At 38.3% G+C, this 23,527-nt stretch overlaps 3 protein-coding genes across 15 annotated transcripts in view; 2 read left to right on the top strand and 1 right to left on the bottom strand.

The window, feature by feature from the left end:
- Nucleotides 1-13,597, top strand: part of LOC124950938 (spectrin alpha chain) — a 37,906-nt gene extending 24,309 nt beyond the window's left edge. For 6 of the 9 annotated variants that reach the window (XM_047498501.1, XM_047498503.1, XM_047498502.1 and 3 more), the window contains 27 exons: nt 33-349; nt 450-827; nt 913-1,578; nt 1,651-1,936; nt 2,582-2,800; nt 2,912-3,354; nt 3,679-3,732; nt 3,912-4,317; nt 4,415-4,615; nt 4,730-5,330; nt 5,415-5,758; nt 5,853-6,137; nt 6,286-6,762; nt 6,827-7,304; nt 7,411-8,189; nt 8,315-8,683; nt 8,791-9,210; nt 9,318-9,980; nt 10,073-10,302; nt 10,387-10,493; nt 10,586-10,816; nt 10,924-11,201; nt 11,296-11,761; nt 11,885-12,028; nt 12,130-12,246; nt 12,473-12,504; nt 12,588-13,597. In XM_047498501.1, coding sequence (XP_047354457.1) covers nt 33-349; nt 450-827; nt 913-1,578; nt 1,651-1,936; nt 2,582-2,800; nt 2,912-3,354; nt 3,679-3,732; nt 3,912-4,317; nt 4,415-4,615; nt 4,730-5,330; nt 5,415-5,758; nt 5,853-6,137; nt 6,286-6,762; nt 6,827-7,304; nt 7,411-8,189; nt 8,315-8,683; nt 8,791-9,210; nt 9,318-9,980; nt 10,073-10,302; nt 10,387-10,493; nt 10,586-10,816; nt 10,924-11,201; nt 11,296-11,761; nt 11,885-12,028; nt 12,130-12,246; nt 12,473-12,504; nt 12,588-12,830 — 9,234 coding nt within the window. In that variant the 3' untranslated portion in view covers nt 12,831-13,597. The remainder of the gene's footprint in view (nt 1-32; nt 350-449; nt 828-912; nt 1,579-1,650; nt 1,937-2,581; nt 2,801-2,911; nt 3,355-3,678; nt 3,733-3,911; nt 4,318-4,414; nt 4,616-4,729; nt 5,331-5,414; nt 5,759-5,852; nt 6,138-6,285; nt 6,763-6,826; nt 7,305-7,410; nt 8,190-8,314; nt 8,684-8,790; nt 9,211-9,317; nt 9,981-10,072; nt 10,303-10,386; nt 10,494-10,585; nt 10,817-10,923; nt 11,202-11,295; nt 11,762-11,884; nt 12,029-12,129; nt 12,247-12,472; nt 12,505-12,587) is intronic. The other 3 variants (XM_047498498.1, XM_047498499.1, XM_047498500.1) reach the window with 3 other exon arrangements.
- Nucleotides 13,598-13,738: 141 nt separating this feature from the next.
- On the top strand, nt 13,739-22,748 carry LOC124951137 (zinc finger protein 271-like). The gene is made up of 7 exons (XM_047498966.1): nt 13,739-15,557; nt 15,812-16,236; nt 16,371-16,543; nt 16,611-16,737; nt 20,586-20,651; nt 20,715-20,873; nt 21,029-22,748. The coding sequence occupies exons 1-7, from the start codon at nt 15,548-15,550 to the stop codon at nt 22,550-22,552; spliced, it is 2,484 nt and encodes an 827-aa protein (XP_047354922.1). The 5' UTR covers nt 13,739-15,547; the 3' UTR covers nt 22,553-22,748.
- LOC124950972 (alpha-ketoglutarate-dependent dioxygenase alkB homolog 6) lies at nt 16,236-19,817 on the bottom strand. 5 transcript variants are annotated; one of them, XM_047498602.1, is made up of 9 exons: nt 19,560-19,817; nt 19,428-19,474; nt 19,147-19,350; nt 18,717-19,036; nt 18,369-18,617; nt 17,345-17,521; nt 17,145-17,252; nt 16,941-17,039; nt 16,236-16,847 (listed from the first exon to the last, which is right to left on the bottom strand). In XM_047498602.1, exons 3-9 carry the CDS (start codon nt 19,211-19,213, stop codon nt 16,590-16,592), a joined length of 1,278 nt encoding a protein of 425 aa, XP_047354558.1. In that variant the 5' UTR covers nt 19,214-19,350; nt 19,428-19,474; nt 19,560-19,817; the 3' UTR covers nt 16,236-16,589. The 5 variants fall into 5 exon arrangements, with proteins under 5 accessions (XP_047354558.1, XP_047354557.1, XP_047354559.1 ...); XM_047498601.1 differs by having other exon boundaries at nt 19,147-19,474; XM_047498603.1 differs by lacking the exon at nt 19,428-19,474.
- Nucleotides 22,749-23,527: the final 779 nt, after the last annotated feature.

The raw sequence follows: 23,527 nt of genomic DNA, 5'->3' as shown, positions 1-23,527 counted from the left end.
TTTTAATTCGTTGATATTTAACGCGTCCACAGGTAAGAAAGGTAAATCTATTAGCTAACAGCGTCAAGAGTTCTTATCCTCACGAGCTCAACAACGTGAATGCCCGACAAAACGAGATCAAAGATTTGTGGAACAAAGTGCAGAGCAAGGCGAAGGAGCGTAGATCTCGTTTGGAAGATGCCGTCGGTCAACAGATATTCATGAACAGTTCGAAAAATTTGATCAACTGGGCCGCAGATGTGCAGGAAACGATGAAGGCCGAAGAATCGGTCAGAGACGTGGCCACTGCCGAACAATTGAGAAAACAGCACATGGAACTCGGAGAGGAGATAAAGACGCGCGAGGACGAGTTCGTAGTTGCGATATTTATCAATTACTTTCGAGAACATTTATTTACGATCCGATGAAGTGAGGGATGGATATATGATAACGTAACAATATTTTTCTAGGTTCCGGGAAGTCGAGGAGCTTGGAAATCAGCTTTTACATCGCAATCCAGCTTTGACGGACGTTCGAGAAAGATTGGAAAAGCTTCATGGATTGTACCAATCGGTAACGTCCGATTGGATGGCGAAGGAAGAATGGCTGCAGCAGTGTTTGGAATTGCAACAATTTAACCGAGAAGCCGATCAAATCGAAGCCACGACAAGCTCTCACGAAGCATTCTTGGAATTTACCGATCTTGGTGAATCTTTGGACGACGTCGAGGCTTTGCTAAAGCAACATGAAAAATTCGATAATACTCTTCATGCTCAGGACGACAGATTGAAAGCATTCAGTGACACCGCCGACAAGCTGATCGCTCAGGATCATTACGACAAAGACTAGTGGGTTGAAAAGTATAATTATAATCGATGTTAATTAATATTTCTCTGTTTAAACGTTTAATAATAAATAATCACGTGCTTACAGCATCGACGAAAGAAGAAATCAAGTATTGGCTCGTCGGATGGCCGTTAAAGACGCAGCGCAACGGAGAAGAGCGGCTCTAAAGGCGTCGGAACACTATCAACAATTTTCGGCTGAGGTTGACGATTTGCGTGACTGGTTGAGCGATAAAATGAAGACAGCGTCCGACGAAAGTTATCGCGATTTGAATAACTTGGAACGCAAACTTCAGAAACACGAGGCCTTCGAAAGGGAATTAAGGGCCAACGAAGGCCAATTAAGAGCGGTCAACAAGGCAGGGAAAGCCCTTATATCGGAGGAAAATTACAGATCGGACGACGTAGGGGAAACATTAAAAGATCTAAACGATCAATGGGATCGATTGGTTGCACTCTCCTTGGAGAAAGGCCGTAGGCTTAGGCAAGCAGCCTCTCAACACGGTTACAATCGTACGATGGAAGATGCCAGGCTGAAATTGGAAGAAATTGAGAATTGTTTGGAAAGCAAACAGGTCGGAACGGATCTTAGAAGTTGCAAGGAATTATTGAAGAAGCATCAAACCCTCGAAAGTGACATGTGTCAGTGGGAGCAAAAGGTGGATGACCTTGTTGCCATGGGTCAGGAAATGGCACACGAAGGTCATTTCGATGCCGCGAATATATTAAAAACTAGTCAGGCTACTCAGAGAAAGTACGTAGACGTTTTCATTGTCGTACGTATGATCGCGTTCGATTAAATAAATTAATCATTATGCATTCGTAGATTCCGTAGTCTGAAAGAACCTGCGAAAAGACGACGCGAAGCGTTGGAAGAAAGTTTACGTTTCCACAAGTTTGGATTCGAATTGGATGCCGAATTGCAATGGATAAAGGATCACTTGCCGCAAGCCTCCTCGACGACGCTCGGACAAAACTTGCATCAAGCTCAGACTTTACACAAAAAGCACAAAAAATTGGAGGCTGAGATCGCGGGCCATCGACCGATGATAGACAAAACTTTGGCCTCGGGACAAGCGCTTATCGAGCAGGCTCATCCCGAAAGGAAGAAGGTATCCTTCTAAATACATAAAATATATATATATATATATATATATATATATGTATATATATTACCGAACACACTTTTTTCACACCGCATTCGCGCCTACCTTTCAAACGATTCAATCGTGAGAAAGAAAACGAAGGGCGAGATGAGAGTAAGAAATGATCATTTTTGCATAGCTGGAACACCTCCCAAGAATACTCGGTATGCAGAGGTAAGAAGGTGTATGCATGCTGATGATTTATTTGTGCCTCACGTCAAATAACGAACGATTTTTTGTTTTATTCCGGTGTTACCACAAAATGCACACGATGACGATAAAACTTTCTTTCTTCTTTCTCTCTTTCCTTCTTTCTTTCTTTTCTTTTTTCATTTTCGTCCGCTTATGTTCTTTCTTGAGAAATACCAAGAAATCTTATGCGCAGGAGTACAGGACGAACCTCCGCATCTCTTTCTATTTTTTTTTCTTTTTCTTTTATTTTATTTTTCGTGTATGCTCCTACTCGTTCTCTCTCTCTCTCTCTCTCTCTCTCTCTCTCTATCTCGTTACTAATGTGTAATTGCTACGTGACCAAATTACAGAGTATATGCAGCATGGCTTGAACCGTGAAAGAAAAAGACTTAACGGCGATATATTATACATTTGATATAGATACGGGAGCTGTGCGACTCGTTGGACGACGCTTGGAAAGATTTGCAAGATAAGGCGGGAGAAAGAAGTAAGGCGTTAGACCTGTCATTGAAGGCTCAGGAATTCTTCTTCGAAGCCGGAGAAGTAGAAAGTTGGCTAAACGAAAAGAACGATGTGCTCAGCTCGACCGATTATGGAAGAGATCGTGATGCAGCCACTAAATTGTTGACGAAACACAAGGTACGATAATGCATATTGTCGTTTCACTACGCCAACATCAAATTAACATTTGACAATGCAATCGTTGCTTCCCGTTGAAATAACATACATTTGTCGTTTATTCAATTACAGGCCGTAGAACTCGAATTAGACACTTACAACGGCATCGTATCAGAAATGGGACATACGGCGGCTGCAATGATCAATGCTAAACATCCCGATAGTAAAGCTATAGCCAATAAGCAACAGGCGATCGCTCAGCAAATGAGGGCGTTGCAAAAATTAGCAACGGTAAGACAGCAACGTCTTATGGAGAGTATGTATAGACACGAATACTTCTTGGAAAGTAGAGAATTGGAACAATGGATCAAAGAGCAAGAGCAAGCTGCTGCTTCCGAGGATTACGGACAGGATTACGAACACTTGTTGGCGTTGCAAGCTAAATTTAATGACTTCAAGCACAGAATAGAAGCCGGTTCGGAGAGATTTAATCAGTGCGAAGAATTGGCCAGGAAGTTAATAGCGAACGAGAGCCCTTACATTCAAGACATCGAAAAACGACAAGAACAATTGGGGTAAGTTACAAGAGTAATATTAAATTTAAATATTATCTTTTTTCTTTTTCCCTCTATACACGCACTTTCTACAATAATCCAATTTACCTACCCTTTACATTGGCCAGATCATCAGGGGGTTGGGCGGACGGGGTGTATGGAGTTGTTGGTTAAATATATATATATATATATCGTTATATATATATATATATATAGTAGTTTATGCCTCGATCCGATCGTAACATAAATAACTCGAACGATTGCTTTATGCATCCTAGATAACTTTGCTACTAGGGTGCTGGGATACTAACTACTTTTGTATTTTGTATATGTAATTTGATATAGGCAAGACGAAGATGATCCTGTCCTTCAGGTACGAAAGCAACATACGATCATTCGGTAAGTCCTATAAGCCTGTCATACTATTTGTAATAACCTTTTAACATTTAACAGACATGCCTGTAGCGTAGAATGTTATTAATTATTGCGCACGAGTAGATAGTCCGATGCATTTTTCATTTCATTCTGTCCGTTTACAAACTATCCCCCATACTCTATTAGAATTCCAATTTTATCAGAGAATCCTGGCAACATCTTCTCGATTTGATTCGCAATCGTGAGCAACGCTTGCAAGCAGCTGGAGAAATTCATAGATTCCATCGAGACGTTGCCGAAGCGTTGTCTCGTATCCAAGAGAAAGAAGCAGCTTTGCCGGAGGATTTAGGCCGCGACTTAAATTCCGTACTGGCGCTTATCAGACGACACGAAGGATTTGAAAATGATCTTGTAGCCTTGGAAGCGCAGCTACAAGTTTTGGTAGAGGATGCGTCGAGATTGCAAGTCCATTATCCGGGTAACAATGCCATGCATATTGATCAACAACAACAAATCGTTGTCGCACATTGGGAAGATTTGAAAGAGCGATCAGCTCACAGAAGGGATCAGTTACAAGCCAGTTGCGATCTGCAGAGATTCCTGACTCAAGTAATTTTTTTTTCACTTCCGTTCAAGTACTTACTTGCGTAGAAAGATCGTACACATTGTAGTAATAATGAACCCATTGCGAAATCATTGACTTAAGGTAAGGGATTTGATGAATTGGGCCGCCGGTCTTCGTGCCGCCATGTCGACCGAAGACAAAGTTCGAGACGCTGCGAGTGCACAAATGTTAAAGGCGGAACACGAAGCTTTGAAGGGTGAAATAGAAGCGAGAGAAGATAGCTTCAGTTCGGTCCTCGATCTAGGCGAAGCTATGGTGCAGACCGGTCATTATGCGGCTACGGTAAGTTTTATAATGATATGAAAAGAAAAAAGAAAAAAAAAAAAAAAAAAAAAAAAAAATATATTTCTCCCGTTGGAATTTGACTCGCGTGCTAGGACAAATGTAATGTTTCAGGAAGTGGAGGAGAAATGTAATCAACTGTTAGACGAAAGACAAAAACTTCACACAGCTTGGCAACAGAAGAAAGTCCATTTGGATCAATTGATAGATCTACACTTTTTCCTACGAGACGCTAAGCAATTAGATAATCTCTCTAGCACCCAAGAGGCTGGCCTCAGTGGCGACAACTTTGGTGTGTCGGTCGAAGAAGTCGATGCGCAAATGAAGAAGCACAACGAGTTCGAAAAGTTACTCGTCACCCAAGAAGAAAAATTGACTGCCCTGCAAGAACACGGAGACAAGCTCTTGGCACAAAATCACTTTGATTCGCCCACGATTGCAAAACGATTGAACGAGGTCGTACAAAGGCGAATCAAAATTCGCAACTTGTGCGACGCCCGTAGAAAGAAATTGGAGGCCAGTTTGCTTCACGCTCAGTTCGTCAGAGACGTTGGAGAGGCAGAATCTTGGATTGGCGAGAAACAAAAGAAGTTGGAGGCCGAAACGTCGAAAGGTGAGGTATCAAGTTTGGAGGATAAAATCAAAAAGTTACAGAAACATCAAGCCTTCCAAGCAGAGCTGGCAGCGAATCAAAGTAGAATCGAGGAAATAAAAGGTAAACTTTCGTTTTCGTTTAGAAGAATTATTGTGTTCCTATTGATACGCATTTATTTATTATTTATGCCATAATGGATAACAGCCAAAGGGGAAACTTTGTTGGGACAAAAACATCCTGCGAGTTGTGAAATTCACGAACAACTGGAACAATTGTATTCCTCTTGGCGAAGATTACTCGTAGAGTCAGGAAATCGTGGAAGAGGCCTTGAGGAAGCGCAAGACATATTGGAATTTAACAATCAAGTTGAGAAGATCGAAGCCTGGATAAGGGATAAGGAAATGATGGTTCAGGCGGGTGATACCGGTAAAGATTATGAGCACTGCTTGAGTCTTCAAAGGAAATTGGACGATGTCGACAGCGACATGAGGGTGGATGACTCGCGAATAAAAGCGATAAATGCTTTAGCCGATAAACTTATGAAACAGGTAAAAAAAAAAAAAAACCTTATCTATATAGATTTTCCCATAGAACAAATCGCTTTTTATCACTGTGACGACCGTATTATTGTATACTTGTTAGGGTCGTGATAACGAATCAAAGACCATACAACAGCGTCGTGACAATTTCAATAACAAATGGAGAGGTTTGCAAGGTGCGCTAAGTGCGTACAGGGAGACCTTAGCGGGTGCATTAGAGATTCATTTGTTCAATAGAGACATCGACGATACTAATCAAAGAGTGATGGAAAAATCGATTGCCATGAATACCGCCGACGTTGGCAAAGATTTACCTGCCGTAGAACAGTTGCAAAGGAAACAGGAAGCAATGGAAAGAGATATGACTGCCATAGAAGGCAAATTGAACGTACGTCATGTATTATGCTATATTTTCAAGTTCTTTTTTTCTTTTTTTTTTTTTTTTTTATTATTTTTTCTTTTGTTTGACTGTTAAATTAAAAAAGAAAAGAAAAAAAAAAAGAACGATAATAATAATCTCTCATTAACTCCTTCAGGAACATAGAGAAGAAGCAAGAAAGCTTTCGCTTAAATATCCAGATAAAGCTAGCGAAATAAACGCTATGCTGTCGGAAGTAGTATCAAATTGGGCCGACTTGCAGCGTTTAACTCAGCATCGTCGACAAGCCTTGAATCAAGCGTACACGTTGCACAAGTTCGAAGCAGACTTGCATGAATTAGAAATTTGGGTTGCCGATACGATTAAACGAATGGACGAGTCGGAACCACCTACTACCATTTCAGAGGCCGAAGCTTTATTGGAATTGCATCAAGAAAGAAAAGCAGAGATCGATGGTAGACAGGATACGTTTAAGGCATTGAAGGAACACGGACAGAAATTGGTTTCGATCGACGAGGAGGTTAAAGATAGCCTGCAACATCTTGAGGAGCTTAGGTTGAAATTAATAAACGCGTGGGAGGATCGTAGACAAAAATTGACGCAGGCACATCAGTTACAATTGTTCAAAGAACAGGTAGGAAAGAGATAATAATAAGAGAAAAACGAGATTGTCCCTCTTTATGGTCGTATTTTTTTAGGCTGACCAAGCGGACAGTTGGCTCGCAATGAAGGAAGCGTTTCTCAATAACGACGATCTCGGCGAATCGTTATCCGGCGTCGAAACGTTGCTCCGTAAACACGAAGAATTCGAGAAGATGCTGATATCTCAATTGGGAAGAATAGAGGAATTGGAAAAATTTGCAAATGACATTCTGGCGGAAGAACATGCCGACGCTAACGTAATTAGACAGAGATTAGCGTCCGTTTGCTCTAGAAGAGACAGATTGCGAAACAGCGCCACGGCCAGAAGAGAAAAATTACTGGAAAGCCATCATTTGCATCAGTTTCTTCGAAATATATACGAAGTCGAGGGATGGTTGCATCAGAAGCAGCAGGTGGCAAGCGATGAAAATTACCGAGACTCGTCTAATCTACAAAGTAAAATACAAAAACACGCTGCCTTTGAAAGCGAATTAATAGCGAATAAAGGAAGGATATCGTCGATTGTTAACGAAGGTAAGAGGGAAGCTTATGATAGAACCTTATCGAAGGCCGACGATTCGTTTTTATCGAATAACAAACGAACAAAATAAGTAATAAGATAAATATAATGTTTTAATAGGGGAGGCACTCATCGAGGATAATCATTATGCTTCTAAAGAAATACAAGAGCGTTTGGATGACTTGGAAGCGGAGTGGCGTCTATTACAAGAAACGAGCGAATTGAAGAAGAACAGATTGAACGATGCGTATCAAGCATTGCTCTTCAATAGAACTCTAGACGAATTCGAGGCTTGGATGGACGAGGTCGAAACGCAATTGCAATCGGAAGATCACGGTAAAGATCTTTCCAGTGTGGCGAATCTTTTAAAGAGGCACACCAATTTAGAAAACGACGTTTTGGGACATAACGAGGCATGCGAATCGATCAAGGAGACGGCGGCAAATTTTGCCAAATCAAATCACTTTATGTCCGAGGAAATTCAAGAAAGAGCATCGGCCACCATCAATAGGTACCACAGCTTGCAAGAGCCAATGCAAATACGAAGAGATAATTTAGAAGATGCTAAATTATTGCACCAATTTGTAGCGGACGTAGAAGACGAGCTACATTGGTTATCGGAAAAAGAACCTTTAGCCGCAAGTAATGATCTAGGTAGTTCGCTGATGACAGTCCAAAGACTTCAAAAGAAACATCATGCTTTGGAAGCGGAATTGATATCCCGAGAACCAGTGGTGGGTTCCTTGATCAGTAGGGCAACGGCCATGATAAGGAGCGGTCATTTCGCATCGGAGAAAATAGAAAAATTGTCGCAAGAATTGCAAGAAAATCTTTCACATCTTCGAGACTTGGCGAGTGTCCGGAAGCTGCGTTTATTGGATGCGGTCGAGTCACAAATGGTAAATGTTTTATTGCTCTTATTACTCCTCTAGCGAATACGCTTTGCTATAATACCTATTTCTTTTTTCCTTTTTTTTTTTTTTTTTTTTTTTTTTTTTTTTTTTTTTTTTTTCGACTACTGCAGTTCTATGCCGAAGCTGCCGAAGCTGAACAATGGATAAGAGAGAAAAATCCGCAAGTAACATCGACGGATTATGGAAAGGACGAGGATTCTGTGCAGTCTTTGCTTAAGAAATTGGAAGGGATAGAACGTGATTTGTCGGGTTTCGAGAGCACCATAGATAATCTTAAGAAACTATCCCATGGTTTAATAGAGAGGCACCATTTCGATAGCAAAAATATTGGCCAGAAGCAGGCCGAAATCGAAAGTAAATTTAAAGAGTTACAAAACTTGAAGGATCACAGATTGCAACGTTTACTAGAGAGCGAAAAATTCTTCCAGTTTATTAGGCAGGCAGATGAAGCGATCGAATGGATCGGAGATCAAACTACCGTAAGTTTTCTATCAACAGAATATCAATTCTTGATCTGTAATATATAGTCCGATTTCATCTTTATCATTTGAACGTCCATCTTCTTCTTCCTCTTCTTCTTGCTTAGGTCGCTGCGTCGGAGGATTACGGTCGTGACGTTGAACACGTCGAGCTGTTGATTCAAATATTTGACAATTTCTTAGCTGGTCTAACGACGAGCGAGAATCGAATTTCTGCCGTACTCGATGCAGGCCAGAAATTGATAGAACGTAACAATCCTGAAAAGGCTAGGATACATGGAAAAGTCGAAGAAACCAAACAGCAATGGGAAGATCTGAAGGAATTGGCACACGCGCGACAAGACGCGTTAGCGGGTGCTAAACAGGTTCACATGTTCGACAGGACGGCCGATGAAACGATCTCGTGGATTCAAGAGAAGGAGGCAGCTCTAAGTTCCGACGGATATGGCCACGATTTAGAGACTATTCAAGCTTTGGCCAGGAAACATCAGGGATTTGAGACCGATCTGGGGGCGGTAAAAGAACAGGTAGATCGGAACTTTTATTTTACTTCATCCATCTTTCTGTACTTTTGTACTTAATTTATCTGGGATCGTCGACGGGGTTTACGAATTTTTTTGTATATTTTATTCAGGTCGAATCTTTGATGGAGGAAGCATTGCGCTTGATCGAATTATTCCCAGACGCACGTATACACATTGATGTGAAGCACCAAGAAGCCGAAGCGACTTGGAATGAACTATTGGAAAAGGCTGCCCAAAGGCGAAGCAAATTGGCACAGGCAGAACAATTGCAAACGTATTTGGGCGAATACAGGGACTTGCTGTCGTGGATAAACGAAATGGTGGCTAAGGTTACCGCACCGGAATTGGCGCGAGACGTTCCAGGAGCCGAAGCTCTAATTTCCCGACACAACGAATATAAAACCGAGATTGACACGCGAAAGGAAGCGTTCGAAAAGTTCTACAAAACTGGCCAAGAGCTCATTGAGCAGGGCCACTTTTTGGGAAAAGAAATTGAAGAAAAGATATCTGTATTGCGTTTAAGAAAACAAATACTTTTAGATACTTGGGAACAAAGGAAACTCATATACGAGCAAAATCTGGACACGCAATTGTTCAAACGTGAAGCAGAAACTTTGGAAAATTGGATCGTTAGTAGGGAACCAATGTTGCACGATGGTAAATTGGGCGAGAGCATTCCGCAAGTGGAGGAGCTTATAAGAAAACACGAGGACTTTGAGAAGACCATAGAAGCTCAGGAAGAAAGATTCAACGCGTTAAATCGTATAACAATGGTAATCGATCGATATGTGATGATATATTCTATATATAAAAAATATAAAAAATGAAGAATATCTTTAAATTAATTACTCGTTTACTCCCGCAGCTCGAGAAAGCGTTCCGAAAGCAACAAGAAGCGGAGATGGCCGCGAGACAAGCTGAGAAAGAACGAATCGAACGTGCGCGGATCGAGGAACGAAAACGTAAAGAAGTACAAAGGATAACCGAGGAACGAAAACGGGAGGAGGAAAGAAGAAGATTATTGGATAGCCCTCATCATCGGGGTTCGCACGATGAAGTCAATGGGACGGTCGACGAGCATGAGTCCGTTAACAGGTAAAAAATTATGATACGACGATATATTATTTCAAATAGAAAGCAAAACTGTCTGCCCTCTTACCGATGTGTCTTCTCTCCCAGATTGGCGCCGTTAAAAGGTGCCACACCGGTCGAAGTTTCGGAGCAGCCTACTCTGATTCAAAAAACGCACGGTATACCTCATGTATTTGGTGATAAATTGAGACGAAGTACGTACGCATTGCTCCATATCAAATGTTATCAATCATATTTTATAAAGAATTTATTAACCGACGATATATCTTTCTTCTCCTTGCAATAGGTAATGCTGATATAAAAAGAGCGGAAAGTATGAAAGTTGATACGAAAAAACCAAAACGTACACCGAGCTTCACGACTAGACGAAGGACCCAAAGCTTTAGGAAACTCCAAAGGATGGAAAACATGGACGCTTTACCGCCCGTAGAGATCCAAGGTCTTCTCGAGAGGAAACACGAATTACAAAGCGCTGGAAAGAAAGCCGCCGTTCGTTCCTGGAAGCAATATTACACCGGTGATTAAAGTTTTTCGATCGTTCAATTATCATCTCACCATATGATAATAAATGATAACGTCGATAGGAGGATATATAATGGAAATGTATGAATGATATAATTTCAGTATTATGCGGACAACTATTGTGCTTCTTCAAAGACATAGAAGATTTCTCTCTTAGCAAGGCAGCCACCGCGCCAATTACCATTTTTAATGCGATATGCGAGAAAGCGGATGATTATACGAAAAAAAAGAATGTATTCCGCTTGAAGTGTACGGATGGTTCGGAATTTTTATTCTTAGCCCCAAATCAACAAGAGATGGAAGATTGGGTCAATAAGATATCATTCCATGCTAAATTGCCGCCAAGCTTGCAACTTTTAAGCTATGACGATTCTCAAAAGGTACGATGAGATGCACTTGTAATCATTTTCAAGAAGAGAATATGAATCATTCTCTTTATATGAATAAACATAAAATATACATGTATTCCTTTAGGAGGGCTTAGAGAGGCTACATAGCGCACCATCGGATCATCAAGATGATAATATGTCCACCGGAAGCAGTCGTACCTCAACGCCCGAAATGGAACGGAAAAATTCAGTGATCAGATGCGACGTCGTTTCCAATCAACGCTCACCGAGCACAGTGCAAATAGAATTTTTACAGCAGCATCGACAAAATCAACAACGCCGTGATCCGCATAATGCAGAATTATTCTTAACCTCGGAAAGATCGGAGCCACCTCAAACGCAAACAGAATTTTTGCAAATGCACAGGCAACAGCAATTGCTCGCGCAACAACAGCAACAGCAGCTAATTCAACAGGAACAACTTGCAAGTCAAAGAGATCAATATCAACAGAATTCAAACGATAAACCTCCCATACCGCCAAGAGGAGCACCCCCGCCAATTCCTTTGCGATCACCAAGTTCCGAAAATATGGTTCAATTTCGAAGAAATGGTAAGATCCTCTATGCTTCTCATACGTTTTTACGTTTAGAATTATCGAAAGAAATGTTTTTTTACAATTTTTCGATATTTTTCGTAACTCCCATACGTAATATGCGATAAAACGATACTACAGACTCGGAACACCATCTACAACAAGGAAGACCACAATCGTATCAACAGCGCAGTACAACCTTAAATCATAATGGATCTAGCCAATATCCGACAAACGAAGTTTGGCATAGACAAAGTACCGTAGACATGAATACGCAACACCCAGGTACGTCTTAGCTTTTTTCTTTGAACAATTAAACGTCCAACGTCTCCTCGGTCTGATCGATTTGCACCGAAAGCAACATATGACATTTCGTGGTTTTATAGAATTAGCACCTCCCCTGCCATCGAGTGCCCCTCCACCTACCGGAATGGCTCACTGGAATATACCCCATGACCCTGGTCAGTCATTACAGCCATTTTCATACAAATTTCGTACCGAATGTAAGAAACATCTTACATATAATCATACAATTCTTCTGCATGCGCAACTCTGCCTCTTCACTCTAATCTCCTACCTCTTCTTCCGCTCGTACCTTATTTAATCTAAAGTTGGATTTGTAATAAATCCATGCTATTTCTAATAAACGATGGAATTAAAATCGACTTTTTCATATATATATATAAATTGTGAAATACAAAAATTAATTTATTTTATTTTTGTTCACAGCATATGGGAATGCACCGATAAATGTTAGACAGGTAAAATATTAAATAATCATGTTCATGTCGTATAATTTTTTATATTATAGATAAACATTTCAATAATTTACTTTGGCTTTTAGACTTCACAGCAACAAAATAATTCATTTAGTACCAGACCAGCCTCTTTACCTCCGTACGTAGCTCCACCAGCAGTACCGCAGAATGTTGTTCAAAACGTTACACTTGTAGATGGTAGAAGACCATCCGAAAGTGGTTCAGAAAGTGAAAATAGTATAAGTGGTAGTAGGAAAGATCGTGATTATAAACGAAGTTCCGTTTTAAGCAACTTATTTGGCAGGAGAAAGAAACCATCTCAGTCGTAATTTATATACAGGGATCTCCATTTTTGTAGGGTACTTAAATATAAAAAAGAAAGATTCCGCAAAAGGATATAGCCCTTGACATTATTAAATTTTCTTCAAAAACAGACAAAACAAGAAACAATTATCTATGCCCTGTTATATAATACGTATTCTAAAATCTGTAAATTATATTTTTACGTGTATAATACAATATTTTTCATTAAAATATATACAGGAATTAATATATTCAGACACGGCTAGATATAGATGAGAGAAAAAAAAAAAAAAAAGAAAAAAATTAGAAACAACGCAAAACTGATATAAGTTTCGTATATCGTATGAAAAAAGAAAATAATAATAATAATAATAATAATAAAATAAAATAAAATAAAATAAAGTAATAATAATAAAGCAAATTAAATGCTTAATACTGCAAGTAATTATATTTTGCCACACAGATATATTCTTTGTTTTAGAATATCAGGATTTTTTAATTCAATTCCAATTATAATTGTGACTTTTAGTTTTGTTAAAAAATGACTAACATCCCCCCACCCCCCACCCCCCGCAGTAAATTGATATAAATGGAATATTTATGTTTTTCCTTTTATATTGTAAAAATAACCAATCTATAGCAAAAATGGTCATTACCACGTTATTTGAAATGTACCTGACCTTAAAGGTAAAGATATAAAATATATACCAGCAAGAGCATTAAAATGCAAAAACAACTATATAAAAAAAAAAAAGAAAAAAAAAAAAAAAAAAAAAAAAAAAACTGTAGATTTCATAATATATATTGCAAATATTATATATTGTATACCAACTCCTATTCAGGATCAATGATCTTATTGTATTAAGCGCAAAGAAGATATATTGATATATAATGTTTTTGAAAAATTGTTATATCTGTATGTTTAACAATCATCCCCATGATTGACGCAGTATAATAGTATGTAAAGTATATTTAATATCATTTAAGAAATAAATAATTATCTACTAGTTACATAAATAATGTTACAGTGCTGTTTTGCATGTAATTATATAGAACAAAGATCAAAATATAATGTTACGATAAGATCAATTAGATTCTTTTGTTCACTACAACCGCTGTCGCTAACTATAGTATACCGTGATAATATAGTAGTAGTGTGGGCTATCACGTTCACTTGATAACCTCTCTCTATGTGCAATTTTGGATTGTTTTATGATTTAAGGCTGTTCGCGCTCGCTATCTTTTGTTCGAAGCGTGTGTGACTTCAGCGACAAGTATGGACAAAATATGAACTACGAATACAAACGAGGAACGGCTTTTCCTTCGTCATGCATCTATCGTATCGGTGTATAAGCTTGTATCATTTATTTCCCTTTCACGCGTACATAACAATTGCGTTCGTGTTAATTTAATAGAAAGAAATGAAAGTTTTCGTATGTATACTTTCTTTGATGGTAGAGTGCGTCTCGCTGTGATCCGTGCTAGATACGACGTCAGTACGCATTTGTCTCACGATAAAGAATAATAAATATAATTAACACGTAAATTTGCGGATTTAACGAAATTAATTTTTCTATATCATATCTATTTACCTGTACAAGTATTATCGGCAATGTAAAGTTTCAGTACTTTATCGTTTATTCAGAATTAGATTGAAAGAATTTTGAAAATACATTGAAGAAATATGCAGGCATTCGCTCGGTAGTACTTGCGTTGCTGCGTAATACTATTGTTTAAATATTAGTTTATCGTAATTCGTGTACATTAGAGACTTTAGAAATGATTGAAAAATTATCGAAAGTATTAATTTATAAGTTTTTACGTTTATAAGGAGATAGTTTCGACGTTCACGCGTCGGAATACAAGAGAAAACTATATCTCGGACTAATCGTCAAAGTTAATGAAAAGATCGTATGTGTCGATATTAAAGAAGGCCAACAAATCTCGTGACGAAAATTTTGTAGTATTGACATTATTTTAAGTTGCTAACAATCTGAGTGACATTGGACAAGAAAGTCTTTATTTTTGCCATAGAATCATCTGTCCAAAGAGTGACCGTAGCTTTTCCATGCGAGCGTCAGCTATTTACGTGCGCTTCATCAAAAATTAGTACTAGGGTTATGAGCTTCTTCTCTTTTGCCGCAAATTTCGAGGGAGCGCTGCACTATACAACTTTTTCTACACGAAAAATGTCAAAAACAAAATTTAAACATTTGATCGAACGTTTTATTCTTGACCAATTTTTATGGACAAAGTCTTATTTTAAAGACGAAGATTTTTGAACGAGAACATGGCCTTTTGAAATTGTTGGAAAAACTTCATTTTCGTGCATAAACCATTCTTAGGAAGAAACGCAATTTTTATTGACCGATTCACATTTATTGTATGATCTTCCTTTATGTGGCATATAATTTCTTCATGCTGTTTTCCAGATGTATTAATACTTTTACTACGTACAAAAAAATTTCTGTCACGCGCTAACTCGATCGTCGAATTACCCGTGAGAGGGGAGTATGATCTAAAGTTAGCTTGTAAACCGATTCAATAGGCGATTTAATGACAACAGTGTTTACCTATCCGCCCTTCTAGTTGTTATTTCATCCATGCCTGTCGCAGAAGTCGCATGTGCGAAAAGTGATAAACCGACTTTAGTTGTTGTCAAGCGAAACTGAAAATTTTCTATAATTTCTTGTCATAGATTCTATAAATTATATTTATTTATTGAATTTATGAAAATACCAATATGTGCGACGGTAAGTCGAATACTGCGTTATACTTTTATGTTTTATCAAGACACAATAAATTTGTTTTCATTCGTTAAATAAAATACAAATTAGTAGGTAAATAAATACGTAAGAGATTTGCAATGCAATAGTATAGTTCAAATGATGTAACAATTAAATAATGTAAAAAAAAAAAAAAAAAGATTTGTGAGTACTATAAGTAATAACCTATAAATATAGTCGTATTTACACTCGAGCTTTATACCTAAACATTCATTTTTTAGAAGATGTAATACGCAGAAGATTACTCATAGATGGGGATGGTACTGGAGATGACCGTCGAATAAATATGTTGTTAAAGTCATTTATAAAATGGATAAATAGTCCTGATGCCGATAACACATTACACGAGAGAATGCTGTCGCAACTTGCCCAGTGTGAATTTGCGCAAAGAAAATCTAGGCTGGTTTCAAACATGAGCCAAGAAGAATTGAAGAGTTATAGTAATTTATCGAATGAAATCGAAATACAAATAGAAGAAGCCAAAAAAGAAATAGAAAAGACAAAAGTAGAATTGCACGAAGCTAAACGTGTAAGAAAAAATAGAATAGAGTATGACGTATTGGCAAAGGTTATTAACGAGCAACCGGATAGATTGGAAACCAATGAGAAACTTGCTACGCTACGTCAAGAATTGGGAAATTTAAAGGTAATGAAACAATGAATTTTATTAGGAAACTTCTTAACGCGCGCGCGCGCGCGCACACACACACACACGCACACGCACACGCACATACAGAGCGCGCATACAGAGAGATGATATAAGTTAATTTTTTAATAAAGGAAAAATCTGAACAATTGGAGCACAAATTAGAAATGCGAAGAAAACAGTTTCACGTTCTGATATCCTCTATACATTCTTTGCAAGGAATGTTAGACGAATGCGACGAAGAAATAATGGATATTAGTTTAGAAAATTATGAAGATACCGATACAACTTCTATGGAAATGTCGTAAGGATTAACATTTTATGCGTAACCACAAAATATAGAACATTCAATATTAACCAATTTTTAATTTCAGTTTACTAGTTTTAGGTACATGTCTGATAGTTAAGGATAATCTTGTACCTCTTTTTAATACCTGTCCTTCGTTATATTCTAACGCGCACATATTCATATTTTTGATTATTCCCTTTGAAATAGTATCGGTACAAGTTTCCGCAATAGCATGTAAATAATCATTATACAGGTCTCCTCTCAAAATCAAAAGACTTCTACGTTCTAACAACAAACTGAACTCCAATTTAAGTTGTTGCGGCTAAAAAAGAAAAATATACGTACATGTATGTATGCATGCACGCATAGTATGTATTAGCAATATTATATTTCGCAAACTTTAACGATCATATACCTCCATAATATCGTTACGTTTGTAGAAATCTAGAAGAGTATGAGAACCGCAACTGATGGTGGTTACAATTGGATAAAAAAGTGGACCATCCGAGTGTGCCTGTTAAAAATTCCAATTTCTAAAAATATGATCTATAAATGTTCGTCTGGATAAGACGAACGATATTCAATTGATTGTACGCGCATATAATTACTTCATACATACCATTATTCCTTGCGAAGGCAAATACTCATTGATTAATACATGATTGGGTGGCTTATCTCGTTCGAAAACATTTAAAGAAATTATTTTATCAATGTAAATTTGAAGCCACTGAAAATTCATTATTGTACATAATAATATATTTTTTTTCTTTCTTTCTTTTTTTCTTTTTTTCTTTTTTTACTTGCAATAACATTACTCACGCTTGGTATTTCCTCCGCTATCATCCCTTTGGGATGGGGTATACCGCCCCAATTTTGTAATCTTCTGTAACTTAATTGGGTCCACTTTGGAAGGGGAACAGCATTAATATGTTTTATTATTCGTTCTTCTTCCTCTTTAGTTATAAAATTTGGTATGTATTGTGCCATCTCTGGAATCTAGATTTTTATATCTGTATTTTAAGAACTGTCGACATAATCTTTATTCCTCGATTTACTTCGATGAATAATAATGGGAACAAACCTCTTTAACCGTGTTCTCTAAGAAAACACGCTTTTCCGTACACGCCATTTGGGCAACTCTTTAACGTTAAAAATAACGATTTATTAAGAAATATATTTCAAATGATAACGAATCGATCGGAATGATAAACCACCAATCGATATTACTTTAGGAATATAAATGGACGATCCAATCGTTTATCGGGTCTCGAGCGAATGATTATCGAATGCAAGCTAATCGAAGAGAGTTTACAACTCCGTCGTCAGAGAGCGTACGTGTCGAAAAAAAAAAGATCATTATTTATTCGAAAATTCAACATACGTTATAGAACATTTGTATAAGTTAAAAGGGAGAAGAAAGTGTTGTTTAACTTTTCAAACATTTTGAGGATATTCTCTGTAATCCACGTTTATCGAAGGATCTGATGATACAACTATTGTTATATAATTCAATTGTCGTGTTAATTTTCTTTTTTTTTTTCTTCCCCCCCCCCCCTCCCTCCCCACCTATTTAAAATGATCGACCAACGTGTTAATCCTCATATTGCGTGATATTTTTAATGAAATCTATAAATTGATGAACTCTGGTGTAAACATCGGGCGAACCCACTGCACACGGCTTGGTCCAAGAAAATACACCGACAAGTTGATTATTGTAAGTTAGAGGACTGCCGCTATCGCCCTGATGAAGAAAATGAAAAAAAAAAAAAAAAAAACAAAAAAGAAAAGGAAAGATATATCCATATATAGTAATATTGTAGTTATAAAGATCGACGATGATTACCTTACAGGCGCCAACTCCCTCATGTTCTAAAGTACACAGGTGAGATGGTAAAATGGTATTATTGTAATACGTTTGACAATCTTCGTTGGTTATAGTGGTTAGAGTAACTTTTTGTAAAATATCCGACAATGGACCGAACGAATGATGTCTACCCCAACCGGTTAAGATTACCGATACGTTTTCCGGCGCGTCCGAAACTGGCAGGTCGATAAGATTTTGTGCAGAATTCAAAATTACGTTATCGCTCAACTGCAAAAGGAAATATTACAAATATGTTAATTCGCCATAGTCGTTGACACGCAAGGCACCCTCAGGAAGAGGTTGCTTTTTTTTTCGAAGATGTCTCACCGTAATTATCACCAAATCGTGGGTCCACGAGCCTTTCGCCCCAAAAACGTAATCGGGATGACAATGGATGCTTTTAACTCGTTGAAATTGACCGCCTTTTTTAACGCTCCTCGTACCAGTTACGACCGACAGATCGTCGTAAGGCTCGTCGAAAAGTTCGCACACGCAATGTGCAGCACTCAAGACGTGTCTTTCGCTTATCAAGGCACCTCCACAAATGTGCACGGTATCCGAGTAACGTAAAGAAACTTGAAAGGGAAACTCGTTCGAGCCGCTATCTTCTCCTCCTACTATTCTTTTGAGGCGCGGACCACGAGTCTCTAAATTATTTCAATAGATAGAGCAATTCTTCTTTCTATTCGTCATTGTTATGGATCATAGAAAAAAAGAAAAAGTATTTGCGAGAGCATACGCATTTATTTTTCCTTACCTCGGCCGATAGCTGCCGACACCGACGCGACTATCAAAAATAAAATTGTAATATTGCGAATCGTCATGTCGCGCCTGAAGTTACTAAATTTTCATAGAGTAAAATGTAATACGATTTCCTTCGATTACACCTGTCTTTACTCACGGCTCTATTATGTAAATAATATCACGCTAGGCAAGCGAGCTTACGTCCTCCGATGATTTACTAAAATGGAGCGATGGCGATATCATCTGGTATTTACTTACTTGACAAATGTAAATAAAGATTCGAAAGAATTTTACTTGTATTACTTTACGCATATGTACTATATCTTTGACCCAATGGCGAACTAGAGGAACGACCCAATGAATTCTTAAATTTGGTCTTATTCGAAAGTATTTCAAAAGCTGGAATAAAATTGAGAAATAACTCACGGATAGTTCGCGTAATCATTCACGTTTTTCGTAAAGTTGAATTATTTATTTGGCGCGAGTCAATATACATAATGTATAAAATAGGAATGTGATTCTTTCTTAGATAGAGATGAGTAAATGTTGGACATTGTTTATTTCTCGAGGGTGTAGGTCGTTCGTCTATAGTTTAGTGGGGAAAATTGATGCACACACGTATAAACACTTTCCTCCTCCTCCTCCTCCTCCTCCTCCTGCTCCTCTTACGAAGCACGTACGAAGAAGTAGCGCGCGCGCGCGCCCGCGCAGAGTCACATACGTATTACCTGGTATATCCAAGCGAAAGACGCACGATGGCCAGCGAAACGGTACGTTTAGACGATCGCGCTTTCGATTGATTTCGTTCGTGTTGTCGTCGTCGTCGTCGTCGTCGTCGTCGTCGTCGTTGTCGTCGTCGTCGTCGTCGTCGTTGCCGCCACCGCCGCCGTTGTCGTCGTCGTCGCCGTCGCCGTCGTCGTCGTCGTCGTCGTCGTCGTCGTCGTCGACGCCGTCATCGTCGTCGACGCCGTCATCTTCGTAGTGTACGATAGAAGCGATAACATAGAACGATTAAAAACGGTCGGCAATAGGAAAGTGCTTTGACAAAGCGCCGTGAAAGAAAAATTGGTTGTTGCTTACGCACCAGCTATGTCGTAAATTTTGACCAGTTCGATGGATAGGATATGTGACTTCCATTGTAAGTACCAGGAAAGGTGCGAGGATCGATCTTAATTCACTTAACCGATCGCCCACGATCGACGTTTGCGACGATGTTTTACCACAGAGACGTCGATCGCTCCGTTGCAAAAATGGCCTATCGTTACAACAAATCCGTCGTGTTGTGTTTGAGGTTATATTATCCATTTTAGTAAAATTGTTGGCTGCACCCATCGTGTAAAACATTATTTATATCTTTTATCTTAGAATTGTCTTCTTTTGTTCTCTTTCTCGACACGCTTTGAAAATGCATGTAAACAAGTAAATCAATTTCACTTTCAGAGTGAAGTATAGCAAATGGAAGGTTTTAAGGTGAAAGATGAACCGATGGATGCATTAGCCATAGACAGTCAGGTTATGGTAAACATTTTGCATGAAACTGCAACACGATACGATTCGATGATACCGCGCGAAATTTAATAGAAACATTGCTTTAAGGACGAAAATATTGTAAGCGTCGTACTTAAAGAGGAACCTGGAGATAGATTTGATCCGGACTACATGGAGGATATATGCTCTGGTACTTTCGAGAAGGTATTTTTACCTATCGAAAACAGTGAAGTGGATTTTTCCAATGAGATGGTAACCGGATTAACTTTGAGACGTAACAATTATATATATATATATATATATATATATATATATATATATATACATATACATATATATATATGTTTAGAGGCAAACCTTGCCAGTTAACGGATTAAGATATTGTAGAATGTCTTTATCGTTGATAGGTAAAACTCGAGTTGGAAGGAGAAACGAGCGGACATCCAAATTGGACGGCACAGATCACGGCTACTAATCTTTGCGAGAAAGAAGATGGCATACCGCATAGGTGTTTAAGTGCAGCGGACTTTATGCAAGCTCAAGACGTTGAAAAACATCCTGTATTTTGTGCTAACGGACAGCAGCCCAAATTTTATAAGATTCAATGTTCCATCTGCAAGAAATGGTTTCTTAACAACGATTCTATGGTCACGCATTTGAGAATGCATTGTAACGGGAATCAGTGCGAGGTTTGTCAGCAAAACTTTCAAGACAGTTCCAGCTTGCATGCGCATATGTTAACACACGTCGGTATGAGTCCACTGGAGTGCAATGTTTGTCAGAAGAGATTTGCTTATAAGTGGTGCTTAAGAAATCATATGCAAATGCATTCGATAGATAAACCATATGACTGTGATGCTTTGCAACAGGGATTTATGAAAAAGCCTGAAGGTAACGACGAGCAGTCGTTGAATACAGGAGAAAGACCCTTCGAGTGTGACGTATGCCACGCTACGTTCCGAGAAAAAGGAAATTTGAATCGACACATGCTGATTCACACCGGTGAGAGGCCCTACAAATGCGAGATATGCTATGCGGCGTTCAGGGAGAAGGCTAAATTAAATATTCATATGCCCATTCACACGGGCATGAAGCAGTTCAAATGTACCATGTGTCATAGATCGTTCGCCCAAAAAACTGCTCTGAACAATCATATGCTGGCGCACAGCGGGGAAAAGCCGCACGCCTGTAATATTTGTGAGAAGACGTACAAGAGGAAATCGGAATTGATCAGGCATACGATGGTACATACCGGCGAACGACCGTACGAATGTAAAGAGTGCCTAATGACGTTTAGGGAAAAGGCTAAGCTAAATTCTCACATGTTGGTTCACACCGGCGAGAAACCCCACGAATGTCATATATGCCACAAAGCGTGTGCGCGTAAGTCCGATTTGAACAGTCACATGTTATTACATACCGGCGGGCAATACGATTGCAAGGTTTGCGATAAGATTTTCACGCGAAAGTCCGATCTTAATAGACATACTTTGATACATACGGGCGAAAAGCCATTTGCCTGCGATCTCTGCGACATGGCGTTCAGAGAAAAAACGAGATTAAATTCTCATATGCTGATACATACCGGTGATAAGAGGCACGCATGCCATATTTGTCAGAAAACGTTTAAAGAAAAGTCGTCGTTGAGAAAGCACATGTTAAGTCATACGGGCGATAGACCCTACGAATGTTACGTATGTCACAAGGCGTTTACGCAAAAAACTACTTTGAACAGTCACATTTTGATACATGCCGGGGAAAGGCCTTACGAGTGCAGTACTTGTCAGAAAATTTTTAAGGACAAAGCTGCATTGAAGAAGCATTTATCGATGCATATCAATGAAAAAAATCACGAATGTTTGATTTGCTTGAAAAAATTTAGTCATAAGGCCGCATTGAACAGTCACCTGTCGACCAATCATACATCTTAATCCGTGAAGATCTAGTCCGATTTTTCTTTACATCGAGCGCACCGTATATGCTTCTATGCACCGTGCCCACCACGGTCTCGTACAAAAAGACATTACGTACTTTATTATTTTCTCTCGCACACTACTCTTTTTTTTTTCCCCCCCCCCCCCCCCCCCCTTGTATGTACCGTGCAGAAATAAATTAATTTCCAAATTATTTTTATATAAGCTACATTGGACATCCGTAATGGAGAATTTAATGGACGAACGATGTGTCTTTTTCGTTTCCTTTAATATATTTTATATGGATATTTTATCATCAATTGACTTTTATTGCAATGCGTAATGCGAGATGTAGGGATGTCGCGAGATCTTTACTTGGATACAATTTAATTACAATCCATCGATGTATAAGGAACAATTATTATTCCGATGTGATGTGTATTGAATGATAAAAGAAAACGTAAAAGAGTACAATGAAATGTATATTCTATGTAAAGTTCAAAATAATGAGTATGCAAATTACAATTATCGTGCGAATATGATATTTGTCGGGAATATGTCGAGGAATCTTTTTTTTTTTTTTTTTTTTTTTTTTTTTTTTTTTTTTTTTTTTTTTTTTTTTTTTTTTTTTTTTTTTTCTTTTTCACGCGCCCTTTCTAGCATAGTCATATTATGCTACCGAGTTTTATTATACCATATTGAATATTTGACTGTGATGTGAGCCATCCTTGCTCGATGGTCCTTAAGAATGAAAATCAACGATTACGACGAAAGATTTTCCTTTTACGAAACACATACATATGTCCGAATGAAGTAATATCTTTATATGAAGAAAGTAAAAGAAAAGAAAAAATAAGAGACTGTGGCAAAAATATTATACTTTACTCATTCCTTCGTTCTGTACACGATAAATATAATATAAATATAAGTGTTGATAACTGTATAAGAGATAGTTTTATCAACATCATACATTTTATAAACTTAACTAATAGA

Source organism: Vespa velutina, chromosome 8 (genome assembly GCF_912470025.1).
Source record: "Vespa velutina chromosome 8, iVesVel2.1, whole genome shotgun sequence".
NCBI lineage: Eukaryota > Metazoa > Arthropoda > Insecta > Hymenoptera > Vespidae > Vespa > Vespa velutina.
This window is presented reverse-complemented; position numbering and strand designations above follow the sequence as displayed.

What these genes read in the sequence shown, in the direction of transcription:
- LOC124951137 (XM_047498966.1), top strand. An exon ending in ACTTCTATGGAAATGTCGTA is followed by an intron (nt 16,544 to 16,610) that starts AGGATTAACATT and finishes TTTTAATTTCAG; the next exon opens with TTTACTAGTTTTAGGTACAT. An exon ending in TGGATTTTTCCAATGAGATG is followed by an intron (nt 20,874 to 21,028) that starts GTAACCGGATTA and finishes TATCGTTGATAG; the next exon opens with GTAAAACTCGAGTTGGAAGG.
- LOC124950972 (XM_047498601.1), bottom strand. Translation starts at nt 19,213, where the DNA reads ATGACGATTCGCAATATTACAATTTTATTTTTGATAGTCGCGTCGGTG. An exon ending in ACGATTTGGTGATAATTACG is followed by an intron (nt 18,618 to 18,716) that starts GTGAGACATCTT and finishes TTCCTTTTGCAG; the next exon opens with TTGAGCGATAACGTAATTTT. An exon ending in AACGTAACGATATTATGGAG is followed by an intron (nt 16,848 to 16,940) that starts GTATATGATCGT and finishes TTTCTTTTTTAG; the next exon opens with CCGCAACAACTTAAATTGGA.